An 18940-nucleotide genomic window follows, 5' to 3' on the forward strand; every position below is an offset into this window, starting at 1 on the left:
ATCCCTCCTCTAGTTTCCACTCCATCCCTCCATGTTCACACCTTATCCTCCTTCTCCTCCACCTTGTTCATCTCTTATCCAAGGCACACTCGCATGCCCCCATGTCCTTTCTCTTGCACCACACTCACATGCCCTCCCGTTCTCTCCTTATCGTCTCACCATCCTAATGTGCTGAACATTAAAGAGACAAAATAGAAGTTGTAACCCTTGTCCTCTTATTTCTACATTGCCTTGTCTTTCTCGACATGTTCCTCAACAAAACATTTTAACTCTGCATGACTGTTGGCAAAAGTAGACAACACACTTAATGCCCCTTTTTTTCAACCTCTTGCCCAAATAAGAAAAGTATCTAGGCAAGAGATTAGGTTAGGTTGTTTGTGGTAGGTGAGCTCATGTGTAAATGATGGTAGGATCATAAAGAAGAGGGGGATAGGGTCATATTCTCCAACGAGAGAGAGAGAGAGAGAGAATCCTAATCTCCCTACAAAAGAGAGTAAAATTATGCTTGCACCTGCTTAATTGTTGTAATTGGCCTCTCTACGAGAGGCGAGAAATGCACAAGTTCATGTATTTTCTTCTTTTGGCAAGATTTTCAAATTAGGTCTTTATATTTTTTTGATAAAAAGGGTGCTTATAATTTCTTCCAAGGTCAAACATTAATTATGGAACTTCAATAGAGAATATATATTCCTTCAAAGATATTATGGACCTGGAAACCTATTCATAAATGGCACATTATTTCTCTCTTTTTTATTGTTTTTTTTAAAATAAAGTAAGGGTTTTCAAGGTAGGAAGAAAAAATTGAGGTTTGACAGGCCGAACCTTCTTTACTTAAATGCGTACACTCTCTATTGCATAGCGTTTGAATTGAGGATCATCCACAGAGCAGCAGCAGAAGAGAAAGCAACAGAAAAATCTGTGTTTTTTCTCCCAGATCACAATTGCCCCAATCGCCCACACCTGTAGCAGCACGCAGGAGAGCACAGCAGAAGCATGAACGCGCACAGGTTTGGCCGCCAGCTACATAAAAAAAGCAGCATTTTCCATCGCTCCATGGCTTATCTTTATGAAGATACATTAAGCCCCGCCATCGCCAGATTCTGTTGAAGAAGACAGGCGTCCAATGTTATGTCCGCCCTTTCGCGACTGCTCTTGATCGGTAAGCCATGGCCGCTTCCAACACCCAGTCGCCTGGTGTGAAACCCAATTTCAAGACCCCCGAGGGTCGGTACAAGTTTTCTCATGAAAAGACCCACTTCCCGGGCCTCCACTACGGCCATGCTAAAGCTGTCACTCAGGTCCGTACAGATTCTTGATGCTTTTTTTTTTTTCAAACCAAACAACAAAATATTTTTTGGAATCTCCACTGGATGTTTCTTAGAGGCAACATGATTTTGAAGCATGCTTCATACAATAATTGAGCATGGTGTTTTATATGTACATGGATATGCATGCTAACACCACATCTTCTCACCACTAGGAGAAGGATGGGATTGCCTGTCCACCCCCTCGCTGGTTAGTGATAAACTCCCCAGGATAGAGACTGTCATATGCCGAAGGCCTCTTACACAAGCGATGTCACCAAGTAGTATGTGAACAGCACAATTGTGTACAGCCCATAGAAGCTGTCAGTGTCATAGCTTGCCTATAGAACTATGCACGGTGTTTCATGCACCGGTCGTAGCTTGCTGATAGAACTATGAGAATGCAAACATTTGCTCGTGCTAGGGGCAAGATAGCCTCGCCATCCCATGGTAGGATTATGGAGGCATATGTATCCTTTATATTTTGTGAACAAGCAAGTTTGCTTGTTTGCTATGCCCACCCATGGTGGCAAGCAAGCCATGCTAGCCATTGTAACAAGAAATGGCCATTTCCTAGGCAAAAATGTTGAAACACCATTTCTCTCGAGTTGCCGTTTCCATTTTGTATTTCCTAATCTCCTCTCAAGATTTCCCTTCACAAATTTTTCTTTTGAGTTTTAATTTCCTCGCCATCTCCTCGATATTATGATCCACCCCATGTTTCTCTTATATTTTTCTCAACTTATTCCCTGGTTTCTATCCTTTTTTAAAAACAAATTTACCTTTCATGTATACCATATAAAACCAAAGACTTGCCGTTTGTGTTTCCTAGTTCCTTTGCATAGACATCAGCTGTTATCATTTCGTGCAACTATGATGCATATAGCATGTGGCCTGTGGGGCAGCAAAATGTGCAAAGGCCCTAAGGTCAACATATTACCTGTAGCCTGCTCATAAAGGTGATGGAGCCATGCCAACACTTAGCATTACAGGCATCATAAACATCTAGAGGGTCTAAGGTTGACATACTTTATTTTGGGTGCTAGTGAGGCAAGCAGGAAGTCAAGGATATGGTGGAATCACGTTAATAAGCAGCAGGATTGGTGGCACAAATAGAGGCCCTAAAATTGAGATACCTTCCCTTGGGTGCTTGGAAGCCAAGCCTTTCCATGGATGGTGATTGAGCCACAGCAACATGTAGCATATGCACGCAGCACAACTGCCTGGAGACCCTATGGTTGACATATACCCTTCACCTTCTCTTTGTTATGATGTGAGTAGGATGTCATAGCCAACCTTTGGTGGTGACAGCTATACTCCAACCTGTATCATGACAGGCAGCACAAAAAGGCGATGCTTTTTTGTACATAAACCTTGAGTGCAGTTGTCTCACCACATAGTATAGCCGAGTAGGGATATCATAGTACAGAGTTTACACTATGCGTGGTGAAGCTGAATGTTTGAAGCTTTACGATATTTTGAAGTTAAAAATGTGATAGGGAATTTAGCTTGTATGCATATATGCACTGTCAACTGACTTGTTCAGACATGATGACCTTTGTCTTTGACAGGTTACCATGGCGCATTTAAAGGACAAGCCTGTCACTTCATCCTCAATGAATAGTAGCTACAGTGCTAGCAGTAGTGTGAAGATGGTGACACAGAGATTTCTTTTAGGGTCTGGAAACGGAGCAAGGGCCTTAGGTTTTGGTGGAGGCAATGGCACTAGCAAAGTCAGCGGAGGGAATAAGTTTGCAACAACAACAAGCCTGGGCATGGGGGCAAGCAATGGGCCAACAGTGCCGAGTTATGATGGGGAGGGCATGTTTATGATATTTAATGTTGGTGATACCCTTTTTGTTAGTGATTACAATTCTCATGATAAGGCAAGTATGAACAATTGGCTGCTAGCACTGCCCTACTGTTACTGCTGCAAAAACCAGTGTCATTGTGCACTACTGTTTATGTTTGGTTTTCCCCAAATGTAGCTATGGCGGTGAAATTGGCTTTCTCCAAATGTAGCTATGGCAGTGACAATCTTAGGGAAGTTGAAACATTGATTAGCAGGAATATTATGTTTTTGATGCCCATTTGGCTCTTTCAGGACCCAATCAAAGCTATTATTTTCAGTAATGGGAACCCGATTTGTCATGCTTTTGATCCAGAGGCCAAAGATGGGCATGATCTGCTAGTTGGACTGAGTTCTGGAGATGGTGGGTATATCTATCTTCTCAAATGACATGCACTGAGTCTCATTTGTACCACTTTTTTTTAGCTTATTTTGTTTGGTAAGTTTTGGAAATAACCTGAACTTTCCATTGCTATATATTTTATTTGCTCTAATAATTTTATCAACATGTTCTTCTTATTCCTACAGTATATTCTATATCATTGAGGCAGCAGCTACAAGACCCCGGAAAGAAGCTTTTTGGGGCAATGCATTACAACAAAGATGGGTCTATCAATAGCAGGTAATACATCAATTAAAGTACATACAGTGCCTGTAGTGGTTTCCCTAGAAGTGTGCTTGAGGACCTTGTTGCTGTTCTGTTGAGCTGTTTGAGTATCGTGTGGCATACTGTTTATTGACTATCGAAATTCTTTTGAAAGATAAGCTGTGCTGAAACATAGTATGTTCGAAATTATGTGGGAGTAACTGAAAGAATACATGAACCATTGCCTGGATTCCCTTAAATGGTGCACGCAAAAGTGGTTGTTCTACCATTCTTTTTGACAACGCAATCTAGTTAGAAACCAAACCCTCAAACGACAAACCTCGGCATGAAAAAGCCCTCATTTTTTTCCTTCTTCTTGAATACATGTCGCGAAGAAAGCAGAGTTGGAGCTATCACATTGAGGAGAACACCCAAGGGCACTTCTCAGCCCACACATCCCATGCACGACATCTGCAATATTCACTACGGGCTTTGCACTACTCACAAAAGCTAGCACTTGCACCAAGCCTCATCATCTAGGTTTCTCTTTGGATGGGGGGACCATGATGGGGGAAAGCTTGGTCCATGGTACGATCCATCACTTGGATCCTCTTCAAACCTACAGAAATCTCCAACGATCTTGAAGACAACAACTCTCCATTGTACCGTTTGCCTCTTCTTTGACCACCTTCACCCTTCACCTTCACCTTCACCATCACCATCACCATCAAGTCGACACCCCCTTATATGGGACGGAGGTGAGACTGTCTGATGTGGGCCATCTGGACATTATGTCGTGGATGTGTAATTCATGCATGGCTCCAAATCCTGAAAATATCAACCATGTGTGGTGATGGACCTTGTGTCTTGTGATGACTGCTGTGTCCCCATCTCTCTGTAGTCTACGTCTGAAAGCATGACTGAATCTGCATGGAAATCATACAGATGCACCTGACACCTGTGTACCGGCTGTCTGTGCATTGAAGTCCCCTTGGAAAACTCCACTCTGTCTGCAAACAACGAGTATATTGGGATTCTCTGTCCTGCAACAAATCATGTGTGAAGGAAAATGTCTCTGGCAGGAAGTAACATACTGCAATCTGCAAAGTCTTTGAGCCAGATCTGGCTAGGCGCACCCACCAAAAAACGGGCCTTCTCATCCTGTATGTCTACGAAAGATCCAAAGGGTCTATCATCTATGAAACCAAAAAGCTGTTACATGTGACCCAAGAGAACTGGATGTCCAAGAAGAACATGGAGAGAGAGAGAGAGAGAGAGAGAGAGAGAGAGAGAGAGATATTGACGTCTGCAGAAGGCCAAAAATGACCTATGAGATGCTACATATCAATAAAACCACGTAGGTCTTGAGCTAAATCTCTGGTCTAGCAAAAAAAGAAAAAAGGACACCTACTAATCAACAAGTAAATCTTTGATGCCACGCATCAATAACAATCAACTTGTTGTGGTGAGAGAGAGAGAGTTTTTAACATTTCCAGAAGGCCAAAATGGCCTACGAGACCCAAAAAGTAATGTATGCTTTCTATAATAGGAGAATGCCTAGACCATCCCCCAAATGCTATCACAGAAAAAAGTTAGAAATTTAAATGACTTGTATCTTGGCACATGCTATAAAAGCACTCTGAAGACTTCATGGTTTCTGGAATATATGCTTCTCTGCAAAAGCTGTAAGCTCAGCTTCAAGGTCCATCCCATGTGTCAACAGAACACGTTTGTAGCCCTGGCTGGCTGTGTGGTGCTAAGAAGGGCTGTTGACAACCCCATTGATACATTTGCATCCTAACTCGCTAGCTGACCCTTTCCAAGGCCCTGGAGTCTGGAAAACGATATTGGAAAGTGTTGGTTGTAAGTTAAGGAAGGCCCACACCTAGATGTCATGCTATTGCCATTGTGGTGTGCCTTCAACCATCTCTTCCTGGCCCTACAACTTTCTGCATTTATCAACTTGATTGCTCATGCCTGAGTACCTATATATGGAACGCAATTAACTTGATTGCTCATGCCTGAGTACCTATGATGTTGCATGGCTTCGGGATTCGTTTCTGCTTTCATTTTTACGGTTTTGAAAACATTTTTGGGAATCAGCACCACAATATGGTGTCAAGGTTAGATTATGAATGTAATGCCTATTTGTGTTGATGTAGGCAGTTAGCAGTTGGTACGCCTACGCTGGTTTAAGTGTGCTAGGGTGTTTTTATAGGGGTTTTCCATGCAGCACAACAAATCCTGGGTGACCAGAAAGGGGCCAGTTACAGCTTTATAATCGTGCGGTCTGATGCATCAGAAGCGTGTGACACGAGTTTGCATAGTTATAGCTGGGCTCTACTATACACAGATTAGTTATTGGGTTGTGACAGGAAGTTTTCAGTTGTTTCTTGGGTCTGATTCATTTTTTTTGTTGAGCTGTACTGTACACAGATTAGTTATTGAGTTGTGACAGCAAGTTTTCAACCGTTTCTTGGGTCTGATTCATTCTTTTTGTTGTTTTCTTTGCTTTTTATGAAGCCGGTGTACTGCAATGGCATGGGTTCCTCAAGGAGATGGCCACTTTGTTGTTGCTCATGCTGATGGAAATCTTTATGTCTATGATAAAGTAAGACCTTTTTATAAATGCTCTGACTGGAACTTGTTTTTTGGCTCCCTTGTCGGTTTAAATGGCAAAGACACATGGACTGATGGTTTTTGCAGAGTAAGGATGGAAGTGGGGATGCATCTTTCCCTCCAGTAAAAGAGGTCACACAGTTCCTTGTAGTTCATGCAAGATCCAGCAAGGTCTTCTTTCCTATCAATATTCAATGCTGTTTTCTTTGTTTTGAGGCTTCCAGAAGGGAAATGTAGTAAAGAACAAAATTTGCTCACGTATTCTCAGCATTATTTTATGAATATCCAATGTGTCACACACAAGGACACAGTGGATAGCAAATAGCCTGAATCAGGACATTCTAAATGTTCATTTGGAAGAAAATCTTTCAAAAGCATGAAGGAAAACTTATGTGTCCTATAGTGGGTGATGGATGTCCCCGTACATTGCATTATTATTGTCAACATGGTTGATGCTGTACAATTTCTCTAGAATATGTGAGCACACTAAGATGTCTAGTGTCAATGAAGCGTGTCAAAAAATTCACAGCACGCGTGAGAGAGAGAGAGAGAGAGAGAGAGAGAGAGAAAGAAAGAAAGAAAGATATATTAAGCGTCTACTAAGCTTCTGAAGCCCTCACAAACCAGGTTTGCATATATGTTTATTGTGGTTGAGAGGGTAGTGAGAGTCCGACAAGGACTCATGTGCATAGTCGTCTGCCAAGAGTGGATGAGCTGGGAGGACCATGAGCACTCGAAGGCAGTTGCTTTTGCACGTAGAGTGATGCAAGAAGGTTGGTGGAAGGAGGCAGAGGCTTTGTTGAGCACAACGCTCTTCAATCAATCTATAGTGTTCTTTGCATCACTGACATGGAGGGCAGCACTCTTGTACGAGTTCATGGACCGGATTGGAGAGGCTCTTAACTGATGCACTCTCTTGATAGATGAGACGTACTGAACTTCCAACTAGTTGCCTTCTTGTTGTAACTTGTATTGTAGGCTTTAGCTAAGAGCTTTGATCATTCATGGCTAATTTTTAGGGTTGAGGACATTCGACGGGTTTGGAACGACCGGTGGGATTGGTTCCATAGACCAATCCACGCGGTTGCCCACATGTTGCACCCTCTCTGGCGTAGTGAGGTGCAGTATGTTAATGAAGAGTTGGAAGATGGATGGCAAGATTACATTCAGAAATGGACAGGAGGAGACGTGGAGCGCATGAGATGCTTGGACGATGAGCGGCTAGTGTCTCGGAATGCTAGCCACGCATTTGGTAGATAGACTGCATGCATGTGAGAGACACAACTTCAGCTAGTCTCATGGTGGGAGAAGTATGGGATTAGTAGTCCTTACTTGGTGATTGAGTACAACTCTAAAAGACAAGTCTGTTATTTACATAATACATTGATCAATGATGATTATACTTAGTACTTACAAAGTTTCTGTATTTTAATGGTAGAAACGCCTCACCATTTGAGTCCTCTCACAAGCTTGTAGTTCAGGTCTTGCTGAGAGGAACTGGAGCACATGGACCCTCTTCCATACAAAGAAGAGGAACCATAGTCACAGGGGACGGAGGGGACGGACCCTTGGAACGGGGGGACGCCGTCCCGGGAACACTGTGGGACGGGGACGGACGGACGTCCCCAGCTGGGGACGGCGTTCCGGGGACGGTTGTGGGGGACGGCTGCATGGGAACGCCTGCAGGTTACTGTTTGGGCAATGGTCACATTTTTTACCTTTTTTTTTGGCCGTTTGGGAGGGGCTTTTCATGGGCCTTTAGCCTTGGCCCATAGCCCTTGAGCCTTTGAGCCTTTGGGCCTCGGCCTCTCTCTTGCCTCCCTCCCTATAAGAAGACACACACACACACACACTCCCTCTCACACTTCAAGCTTTAGCTTCACACACACACACACACACTCTCTCTCTCCCCCTCAAGCGGCAAGCCTCAAGGACCAAGGTCTCAAGTTTCAAGCTCTCACACAAGCAAGCTGTAGCCTCTCAAGACACACTTTCCCTCACACACTCTCTCTCTCAAGCTTCACACACACACACACACACATTTTTTTGTAAAACCAGTTGAAATTGCATTATATCATAAATGTACAGAAGGGTTTGACATCAAGAGGATGTCTGAACTCTAGAACTTAAAAACAGCAGTAAAAAAGTTCTATGCAAGATCAGGGCAGTGCTCAAGAGAAGAGCCTATGCCCTATCCATCAGAAACAGTAAAAGAAAAGCTGAACACAAGAAACATCCAAATCTTCCTCATGCACGGCATCATATAAGGACTGCCGCAACGAGGCTCGGAAGAACTCATAAGGGTGCTGAAGGGGTGAATTCAGATATGCATGATTTCGCTGTAGCCAGAGGGTCCATAAGGCCCAGTATCTGATCCAATGGAAGAAAAGAGAATACTGTGACAAAGAAGCTGATAACGTGCCAAACATCCAGAAAAACTTGTAGAACTTGTGTGCAGGAAATCTGAGAGAGAAAAAATAGGAGATCTTGTCCAGAAGGTCTCTGGAACATGAACAAGACCACAATAAATGCGGAACACTCTCAGTAGCATGATGACATCTTGGACAAAGAGGAGAGGCAATCCTTCTTTGAGCCAATTTCACTCCCACTGGAAAAATACCGACAATGCATCTCCAGAGAAAAAGTCTCTGTTTCAATGGCATTTTCAACTTCCATATCAATGTCAGTTTTGCTTTCCACCAAGCTAAAGACTTATCCAGATGCCAAAGAGAATTAGCATGCTGAGCAATCCATGGAGGAGGTAATATCAATCGATAAGCCTGTATAGAAGTCAATAGATGCAAAGATTGTGAGGATAATCTTGAACTTGAAGACTGAAGATGCCAATCTTGAAGCCTGTCTCTTACATCCAATGTTGGAATCGGAATAAAAGGGTGTAAGAGATCTGCAGTAGCTTTCCATATAGATCTGTGATGCATCCCAAGATTGTATTGTTGGCATGCTGCAGGAAAAGAAAGAATTTGCCCTCTAGTATCCACTAAGTCATCAATGAACCGGATGCCCAATTTCATAAGATTGTAAGCTCTGATTGGTTGTTGTACAGCAAGAGGAGAGTAAAAAACAGCACTCCAATGTATGCTTTCCATTCGAAGCGAGGAAGCTATAGAAGCAGGATGGGGAGACCATTTGATGCGAGAGAGCACTTTCTTCCAATCCTGAATCAAGGAAGTAGAAAATGGACAACCAGGGATTTTACCTTGAAATTTGCCAAGTACTACTTCAGATGGATCAACCAACCAACGTCCATAAGCATTTGTCCGACCACACAAAATTGCCAACATGATAGACCAAGGCTGCTCTTGTTGAAAAAAGGTTTTGAGCATAGTGATCTTTCTTGCCAGCACATGAAATTTGATGTTTATAATATTCAAACCACCATGCATTTTTGGCGAGCAAAGCAGGTCCATTTTGAGCAACCTTAAAGCTTTTTTATGAAGCTTAGTTTTCCAAAAAATCTCCATGGCTTGAGACATAAAAGAAGAAAGATCTCGAGATGACCAATGTAAGAGAGGAAGGTAGAATTGGACATAAGCCAGAACAATGGACTGAACAATTCGAAGCCGTACATGTAATGGCCAAGTGGAGATCTTCCAATATTCTAATTTGTCCTTAATTTTGTTTAGCACCCAAGATATTTGTTGCTTATTTCTGATTTTCCAGCCAATAGGATAGCCCAAGTGTCTTACTATGCTTTCCGGATAAATAATATGGCCGGGCCACAGGATAGCATGCCAGTCACAATACTTGAGAGGTAAGAGTTTTGATTTCTGAAAATTAATTTTTAAACCAGTTGCCAACCCAAAATCTGAAAGAGTATCCATCAATAGACGAAGCTCCAAAGGACTGTTCTTTGGCATGAAGAATGAATCATCTGCATAAGCCTATGCAATGAAAGGCCGTGAACCAGAAATCTGAAGCCCCTCTAACTGTCTAGTATCAACCAGATGATCCATGTAAAGAAGCAAAGGATGCGAAGCAATAGCATAGAACAGAGCACTGAGAGGGCATCCCTGTCGAACTGATCGTTCTAGAGTCCAAGACTCAGACAAATGTTTCCCTATAAAGCATTGAGCAGTGGAATCTGAGTAAAGCCAATCTATGACATTAACTAGCTTTGGCCCAAAACCAAGCTTAGACATGATTTGAGAAACATAATCCCACTGCACCGTATCAAATGCCTTTGCCACATCCACCTGCATGACCAAGACATCTTGAGTAGAGTATTTTGCATATTCCATTGCAATGAGAGTATTAGAGATATTATCATGTATATGCCTTCTTGGAACAAAACCATATTGCGTGGGATGAAGTCCATCATGAAGGATATCCTTTATCCGGTGTACCAACATTTTAGCAATAAGTTTATATATAACAAGCATCAAAGTGATAGGCCTCCAGTCATCCATTGTCTCACACAGAGGTTTTTTGGGCAGAAGCTTAACTAGACCATGCTTCCAAGCTGAGGGAAAATGTTGGTGCTGCCAGGCTACATTAACGAGCTTCAAGATTGGACCCTTCAATTCAGCCCAGAAGGCTACAAAAAATTCAACCGTCAAACCATTCCAACCTGGGGATTTATGTTTACCCAAATGCTTGAGGGCTTCATCCAATTCTGTATCTGAAAAGGACATTTCCAGCATTGAAGCTTTTTGCAAAGAAACAATAGGAGAAACAAGCTCAATAAATCTGCTCCGAGCCAATGCAGCCTGAGATGTAGAAGAAGATGGTAGAGAAAAAAGAAGCTGAAAAAAGAAGCCAATGCAGCCTGAGATGTAGAAGAAGATGGTAGAGAAAAAAGAAGCCTGAGATGTAGAAGAAGATGGTAGAGAAAAACGAAGCTGAAAATGATCGGTACACACGCAAGCCCTTTCACTCTCTCTTCTCCCTCCTGGCGACTGGCTGGACTGCAGAGAAACATAGGTTTGGACTACACGTGGACTGAGGTGCAGAGAAGCGCAAGGACAGACTGCACTTTCTTTCTCTCTCTTGTGGAGGGTGACAGGTTGCAGGAGAAACAGAGAAGAGGAGTGTTGCTGAACAAAGATCGCCAACTATTATCTCTCGCGCTCTCTCTCTTTTTACAGGCTTGTGGGCAGTCTCAGATGCACACGGGTTCAAGCTCCTCTTTCTTCTGGCTCGTGTGTTGTTCAGGAGTGTCCCTCCTGATCCCTTGTGAGAGGAGGGATTTGCAGCCTAAGAGGGCAAAAATAGGAGTAAATTTTAGCATATTTTTTGGGAAGAGTTTACAGGCTGATGTATGGATATGTTTCTGGCTATGTGCAAGGGCCAATTAGATGCATATTCAAGGCCTCGTGGATGTACTATCTTGGCTGATTAGAGGTGAATAACAGTGTGGTGTTTTGGGGCACAGGGCTATGTGAAACCTCTATGCTAATAGGTCCAGAGGACTGGCAGTATGGTCATGCATATGTATAAGCCATGAATGGCCATGATGTATTCAATTAAACTCTTCCATTGAATGTGAATAAAGAAATACCGAAAGAGGCGCCAAGCTTTGGGGCCAATAGGTGTTGCTGTTCTTTTTGTGTAGGAGCACTCTAGCTCCCTTTTGTCTTATTTGTTGGATTACAACTATGTTTGGGTGACTGCTAGTTTACCGCACTTGGGTTTCTACCAGAGGCCAGTTTTCAAGGTTCCATTGTCGGGACCATCACCAACATTCTTAAGGGGGTGAGCTCGTGGTTGTCTCGAGGAAAGTCATCGATGAAAAATTTCAGCAAGATGTAAAACTATGAGGATGACTATGACTATGATGATGAGGAAGAACGGGAGACCACTCCTGAGAGGACTAAGTCTGAGGATGTACTTGCACGAGAACATGCTGCAAAAGATGCACGTTATGAGGATGTAACGCAGCCATAAGATATGTCAAGTAAAGAGGAAGATGATGCCCAATTCAAAGCCTGTTTGGTAGGGACAGTGGATGTGCTCATGCAGCTCACGCAAAGTGAGAAGTTTGCGGAATTTATGAGGGCCCCTTCTGAGCCTAAGAAGAAGAAGAAGAAGGTGCGTTCTAGGAACCCACCTTAGGGCAATAGTGGTGCCTTCCCACTGGATCCTGCTTTTGGACAGTTTTCCAACATGCAAAACACTTATGGTGCAAACCCACAGAGTTCCTTTTTCGAGCAACCACCTATTCCGCAACAATCTATGCATCCATTTTGGCAGTGGTTCCATGTTCCAATCTATGACTGGGGGTTACCCTCAAGGGGGCATGGGAATGCAAGGGAATTTTGGAGCTAGTTTTCAGCATGGTATGCAAGGCAACATGTATGGTGGTATGCAGCCCGAAATGCAAGGGAATATGTATGGGGGCATGCAGCCCGGAATGCAAGGAAACATGTATGGGGGCATGCAGCCCGGTATGCATAGTGGTATGTTTGGAAACACGGGAGGATCAGTAGGATTGCATGGTATGCAAGGTGTGGAAACTGGCAATGTTGACCCTAGTATGGGAATGAATGCAGGGGGTAGCAATCTTGTGAAGCCACTTCCTTACGATAATCTTACACCTATGGGTAAGGCGAAGGATTATAAGGAAGGGGGAGCTGCGGTGAAATTTGACACATTCAGTGGGGCCAAAGACAAGCTCAAGACTCTTATCGTTTTACAGCAGTTTGATGCTGCTTTTTCTTGTGGAAATTACACGGATGTTGGGTTTTATGCTGTGTATGCACCCAGAGGAGTGCTAGTGATCATCAGTAGGTTACTGGGGCACTTTTTACTTCAGTTAGTGGAGGTTTTTTACCCCAGTTTAGTTCATTTTCACTTATATGCAGTTTATAAGTGTTTTGGTCCACTCGGCACATTTATGGCCGGTCATGTGAACACTTATCCTTTAGGGGTCACTATCATGTGGCTTGTACTTTACTTTTCTATCATTGAGATATCTACAGCAGTCGTGTTCACTCTCTGCTTGGTTTTCCACGCCTATTTGCTTTGTGTAAACCCTAACCCTAACCCCTTCCTGTCTTCAATTGGTATCAGAGCATTGAAGCTGCTCTGCACTGCCTGTACACTGCCAAGCTCTTGTTGCTTCTGCCCGTACATTATTTGTACACCTCTGCGCCGTACTGTACTGTTGCTGCCCGTACATCAGTGCGCCGTACAGCAGCTTCAGTACCTGCTGCCCATATTTCTGAGCGCCGTACAGCTGTGCGCCTGCTGCCCGTACACCCATAGTGCGCCGCCTTCAGCTTCAGCTGTGCGCCTTCTGCCCGTACATCCAGTCGCACGTCGCCTTCAATCAGGTACTACAACAGGCGTCGCCTGCAGTTACGTACGTGTACCAGCCCCGTACTGTATGCGTACGTGTACCAGCCTCGAATAGTAAGCGCAATCGCCGCCTGCTGGTATTCGCCTGCAAGTCGACACCTGCAGCCTGTTAAGCGCACCTGTGCGCCACCTACTGTGCAAGTCGACACCTGCTTCGAAGACTGCGCCTCTGTACAAACCTGCGCAGGACAGTACCTGCTCCGTACCTGCACAGTCCAGTCGAACAGAACCTGCAACGTCAACATTAAACTGCAGTTTTAGTCTTCTGCTTTCGTACATGCTTCCGTACAGCACCTCGACTGAGTTGCTGAGTACCTGCACAATACAGAAGTGGTAAGCATTACATATTTTGAATACTGGGCATTTTTATTTTCTCTGTGAAAATATACAGGCACAACAGGCAGATTTTCTAGCAAGAAAATATACAGATTTTTGCACAGTTTGGGTGCAGCAAATTTGGGCATTTTTGGGGCATTTTGGCATTGTGTACGCCATTTGCTGCTCTACTCAGTCTTCATTGGTGCATTAAGCTGCACATTCAGAGGATTGAGAGTGCAGGCAGATTTGGGTAAACTGTATTCAGTGGAGTACAGTTGTTATCAGGGTTTTTGCTTTTGGGTTTTTTGGTAAACAGGTACAACATTGTGCGTAAAGCATAATGGCAAATCAACAGCAAAGTGATGTATTCACATATTTGTCTAAGGAAGACAAATTGGATGGCACGAACTACTCCTTGTGGAGTTTTATGCTGAAAAATGTGCTTGTGGCAAAAGGTCTTTGGGATTTTGTTAGTGGTGATGAACCACGTCCAGGTCCATTGGCTCCAGAGACTCCTCCCCAAGGGGGTGCTCGTGGACGAGGACAACAGGTACAGGCTCCAGGACAGCCATTGCCTGTTCAGAGAACAAATGCTCAAAAGACATGGGATGCCAGGGATGCACAAGCTTTGTCACTCATTGCATTGTCAGTTCAGAGGTCTATTATACCTCATATTCGTTCAGCTGGCACTTCACAGAATGCATGGGTGACTTTGGAGCAAATGTATGCTGCTCGTAATGAGGCTAGGATCTCATTTTTGAAAAGAGAGCTGGAAAATCAGAAAATGAATGAAGGAGATGATATGTCTAGCCACTTGAACAAGCTGCAGGATTTGAGAGAGCAACTCATCAATGTGGATGAGATTATTCCTGAGACACAGCTTGTGTCCACCATCTTGCACTCTTTGCCAAGATCTTACTTGGCTTTCCATACCTCTTTGAACCTCAGCATGAGGAATGCTGTTGAACCCCTCAAGTATCAGGAACTTGTTGCTCTCTTACTACAAGAGGAGCAAATGAGGAAGAATATGAATATGAACACAAATGCTGAACAAGCATTTACTACAGGTCAAAAGGGGAAAGGGAAATCTCAGCCAAAGAGTGCAAATCAAAATTCAGGTGATGGTGGTTCTTCACAGGATACCAAGAAAAGTGATGGACAGCCCAAGAAGAAGGGCAAATGTCATTACTGTAAGAAGCCAGGTCACTACATCACGGAATGTAGGAAGAGGATTGCCAAAGAGAAGGCAAAGGAAGCTGGGATGTCTGTAAATGATGCTCCTAAAGCTCCTCCAGAGACTGCTTCTTTTGTTGAGGACAGGGATTACTGTTTCTATACATGCAGCTATGATGCCTCTTGGTCTTCACAGGCACTCAGTATGACAGAGCATGCATGTACTTGGTATTTTGATAGTGGTGCCTCAAAGCATATCACATCTCGCAGGGATTTGTTTAGTCATGTTGGCCCTGCCCCTGTTGGCAAAACTGTTCAGTGTGCCAACAATGCTTCATATCCAGTGTGTGGCATTGGGGAGATTCAGCTTACAGCCATTGATGGCTCCATTCTCCGCCTTACAGATGCCTTATATGTACCAGGGATAAAGAAGAATTTGTTGTCCATTTCTTCTTTAGCACATTGTGGAATGCAGGTCTACTTTGATGATGATAAATGCATGGTCAGAGACAAAGCAAATGCCTTGACCTTGATGCTTACTGGTACATTATGTCATGGACTTTATGAGTTGGATGCATTTCAGCCAGTGGATCAGTCTGCTTATCATGCATTCACTCTTACTCCAGCTATGGTTGATGCGGAGTTATGGCATGCTCGCATGGGGCATGTAAATTTTGGTAGTCTTATGCTTATGCAGCGACATAATATGTTTACAGATCTACCTCTCATGGAGAAGCCTCCAGATCACATTTGTGAAGGATGTATTTTGGGAAAAATGCACAGGTTTTCCTTCCCACGTGATCAGGCTCTAAGAGCAACTGCAAAGTTGCAACTTATACACAGTGATCTTTGTGGTCCCATGCAGACGAAGTCATTAGGTGGTTGCTTTTATTTTGCAACATTTATTGATGACTTCTCTCGTATTTGCTGGGTCTATCCTTTGACACAGAAATCACAGGTATATGATGCATTTTTGGCCTTTGTAGCACTTGCTGAGACAGAGTCAGGATGCAAAGTGAAGACTCTCCGTTCTGACCGAGGGGGGGAATATATGTCACATGTGCTGAATTCCTTTCTTGGGAGTAGAGGTATAAAACATCAGTATACTACTCCTTACACTCCACAGCAGAATGGGGTTGCAGAAAGGAAAAATCGGTCACTCATGGAGATGGCCAGATGTATGCTAAAGGCAAAAAGACTACCACATATCTTTTGGGTGGAAGCAGTAATGTGTGCTTGTCATATTTTGAATCGATGTCCCACAAAGGCATTGGTTTCTATTACTCCTTTTGAGGCTTGGCATGGCCGCAAGCCTTCTGTATCGCATTTTCGTATCTTTGGGTGCCTTGCATATGCACACATACCCAAAGAGTTGAGGAGGAAGCTTGATGATAAAGCCACAAAATGCATTTTTGTTGGGTATAGCCGTGAGAGCAAGGGCTACAGGTTATATGACCCACTATCCAGGAAGATATTTATCAGCCGGGATGTGATTTTTGATGAAAAATCAGAATTATCCATGGCTGGTTATGAGGCAAATCAGGCTGAAAATGATGTATTTGAAGGTCTTCTACCCATGGAGTTTCATTCCACAGTTGGTGATCCAACTCATGAGGGTAATGGACAGCCAGCAAATGATGTAGGTGGTGCAGAAATTCAGCAGCCAAATGAGCCAGAAGCTGAACCAAATATGGGACAGCAGGCACCACAGGTCAGACATATACCTAGATGGTATTTGAGGACACTACAGGACAGCCATTTAGAGGGTCCTCTTGCTGGTCGTACTCGTAGGGAGACAAGGACCAATGAGCATGCACACATCATAGATTTGAATCTGGTTATGGCAGCCAGTTTACAGGATGATGATGAGCCTGATTCATTTGTGGATGCACGAGATAATGTGCATTGGAACAAAGCCATGCAGGATGAGATTGATTCTATTAAAAAGAATCAAACATGGGATTTGGTTGATCTGCCCAAAGGCAAGAAAGCCATTGGTACTAAATGGGTCTACAAGTTGAAAAGACATGAAGATGGATCCATTGACAGGTACAAAGCCCGTCTAGTTGCAAAGGGCTATGCACAGAAGAAGGGCATTGATTATGAGGAGACATTTGCTCCTACATCCCGTATGTCGACACTTAGGTGTGTCATTGCATTGGCTGCACATCGTGGTTGGGATGTTCACCAGTTGGACATAAAGACTGCATTCCTACATGGGGACCTCGAGGAGGAAGTTTATGTATTTCAGCCCATGGGATTTGCAGAACATGGTCATGAAGGAAAAGTATGCAGGCTGAAAAAGGCCTTGTATGGTTTGAAATAAGCTCCACGAGCTTGGTATGCAAAAATAGATGCTTTTCTACTCACTCAGGGATTTGTGAACAGTCCATCAGAGACCACTTTGTATGTGAAGAAAGAAGAGACAGATCTGCTGGTCATCAGTCTTTATGTGGATGATCTCTTGCTCATGGGATCAAATGATGACAAAATTGCAGCATTTAAAGAGATACTGCAACAGACATTTGACATGTCTGACTTGGGCCTTGTACATTACTATTTGGGCATACAGTTTGTGCAGGATAACAGAGGCATTGGGTTGTTGCAATCACGTTATGTTGCTAAACTTCTGGAGAAGTTTAAATTTCAGGATTGCAAACCTATTAGTACTCCTATGGAGCCTGGGATGAAACTGTCACTACAAGATGACAGTGTTTCCTTTGATGCCACTACATATGCTCAGGCTGTTGGGTGCCTCATATACTTGTGTAATACAAGGCCAGATATTCAGTATGCAGTCTCTCAGTTGAGCAGATTCATGCACAGCCCACGGTTGTCACATTGGCAAGCTGTGAAGCGTGTATTCCGTTATTTGCAGGGTACCTTGTCTCTTGGGTTGCTTTATCCTGAGGGGGGTGACATGCAGTTACATGCTTACAGTGATTCAGATTGGGCTGGTGATTTTGATACCAGACATTCCACTAGTGGGAATTGTTTCTTCCTTGGCGCTTCATGCATTTCTTGGCTAAGCAAGAAACAGACCACAGTGGCCACTTCATCTTGTGAGGCAGAGTACAGAGCAGCCTACACTACTACTGTTGAGTGTGTTTGGCTGCGTCGTCTTATGACTGATATGGATATTTCAGTGGAGGAGCCTACACCTATCTATACTGATAGTCAGAGTGCCATTGCTGTGGCCAGGAATCCTGTGTTTCATGCTCGCACGAAACACATTGAGATTCACTATCATTTTGTTCGGGAGAGACTCCAGGCAGGAGATATCAGTCTGATCTACTGTCCTACAGATCAGAATGTGGCAGACATCTTCACCAAGGCATTACCACGTCCGAAATTTGAAGCATTCCGCAATGCTTTGAATTTGTTTCCTTTTGGTGGATGATGTACAGTAATCACATATCACTCCAGGGGGGTTTGTTGGGTTTTATGCTGTGTATGCACCCAGAGGAGCGCTAGTGATCATCAGTAGGTTACTGGGGCACTTTTTACTTCAGTTAGTGGAGGTTTTTTCCCCCAGTTTAGTTCATTTTCACTTATATGCAGTTTATAAGTGTTTTGGTCCACCCGGCACATTTATGGCCGGTCATGTGAACACTTATCCTTTAGGGGTCACTATCATGTGGCTTGTACTTTACTTTTCTATCATTGAGATATCTACAGCAGTCGTGTTCACTCTCTGCTTGGTTTTCCACGCCTATTTGCTTTGTGTAAACCCTAACCCTAACCCCTTCCTGTCTTCAACGGAATCCTCGAAAG

General features: G+C 43.6%; 1 protein-coding gene across 1 annotated transcript in view; it reads left to right on the forward strand.

Moving 5' to 3' along the window:
* Positions 1-711: 711 nt before the first annotated feature.
* LOC147612703 (putative catabolite repression protein creC) overlaps positions 712-18940 on the forward strand; it is an 85446-nt gene continuing 67217 nt past the window's right edge. The window contains exons 1-6 of the mRNA XM_086783271.1: positions 712-1298; positions 2876-3190; positions 3409-3517; positions 3682-3775; positions 6263-6350; positions 6446-6529. Of these exons, the coding sequence (XP_086639397.1) occupies positions 1167-1298; positions 2876-3190; positions 3409-3517; positions 3682-3775; positions 6263-6350; positions 6446-6529 (822 nt within the window). The 5' untranslated portion in view covers positions 712-1166. The remainder of the gene's footprint in view (positions 1299-2875; positions 3191-3408; positions 3518-3681; positions 3776-6262; positions 6351-6445; positions 6530-18940) is intronic.

Source organism: Cibotium barometz, chromosome 45, assembly GCF_041138505.1.
Source record: "Cibotium barometz isolate CiBa-2024 chromosome 45, ASM4113850v1, whole genome shotgun sequence".
Lineage (NCBI taxonomy): Eukaryota > Viridiplantae > Streptophyta > Polypodiopsida > Cyatheales > Cibotiaceae > Cibotium > Cibotium barometz.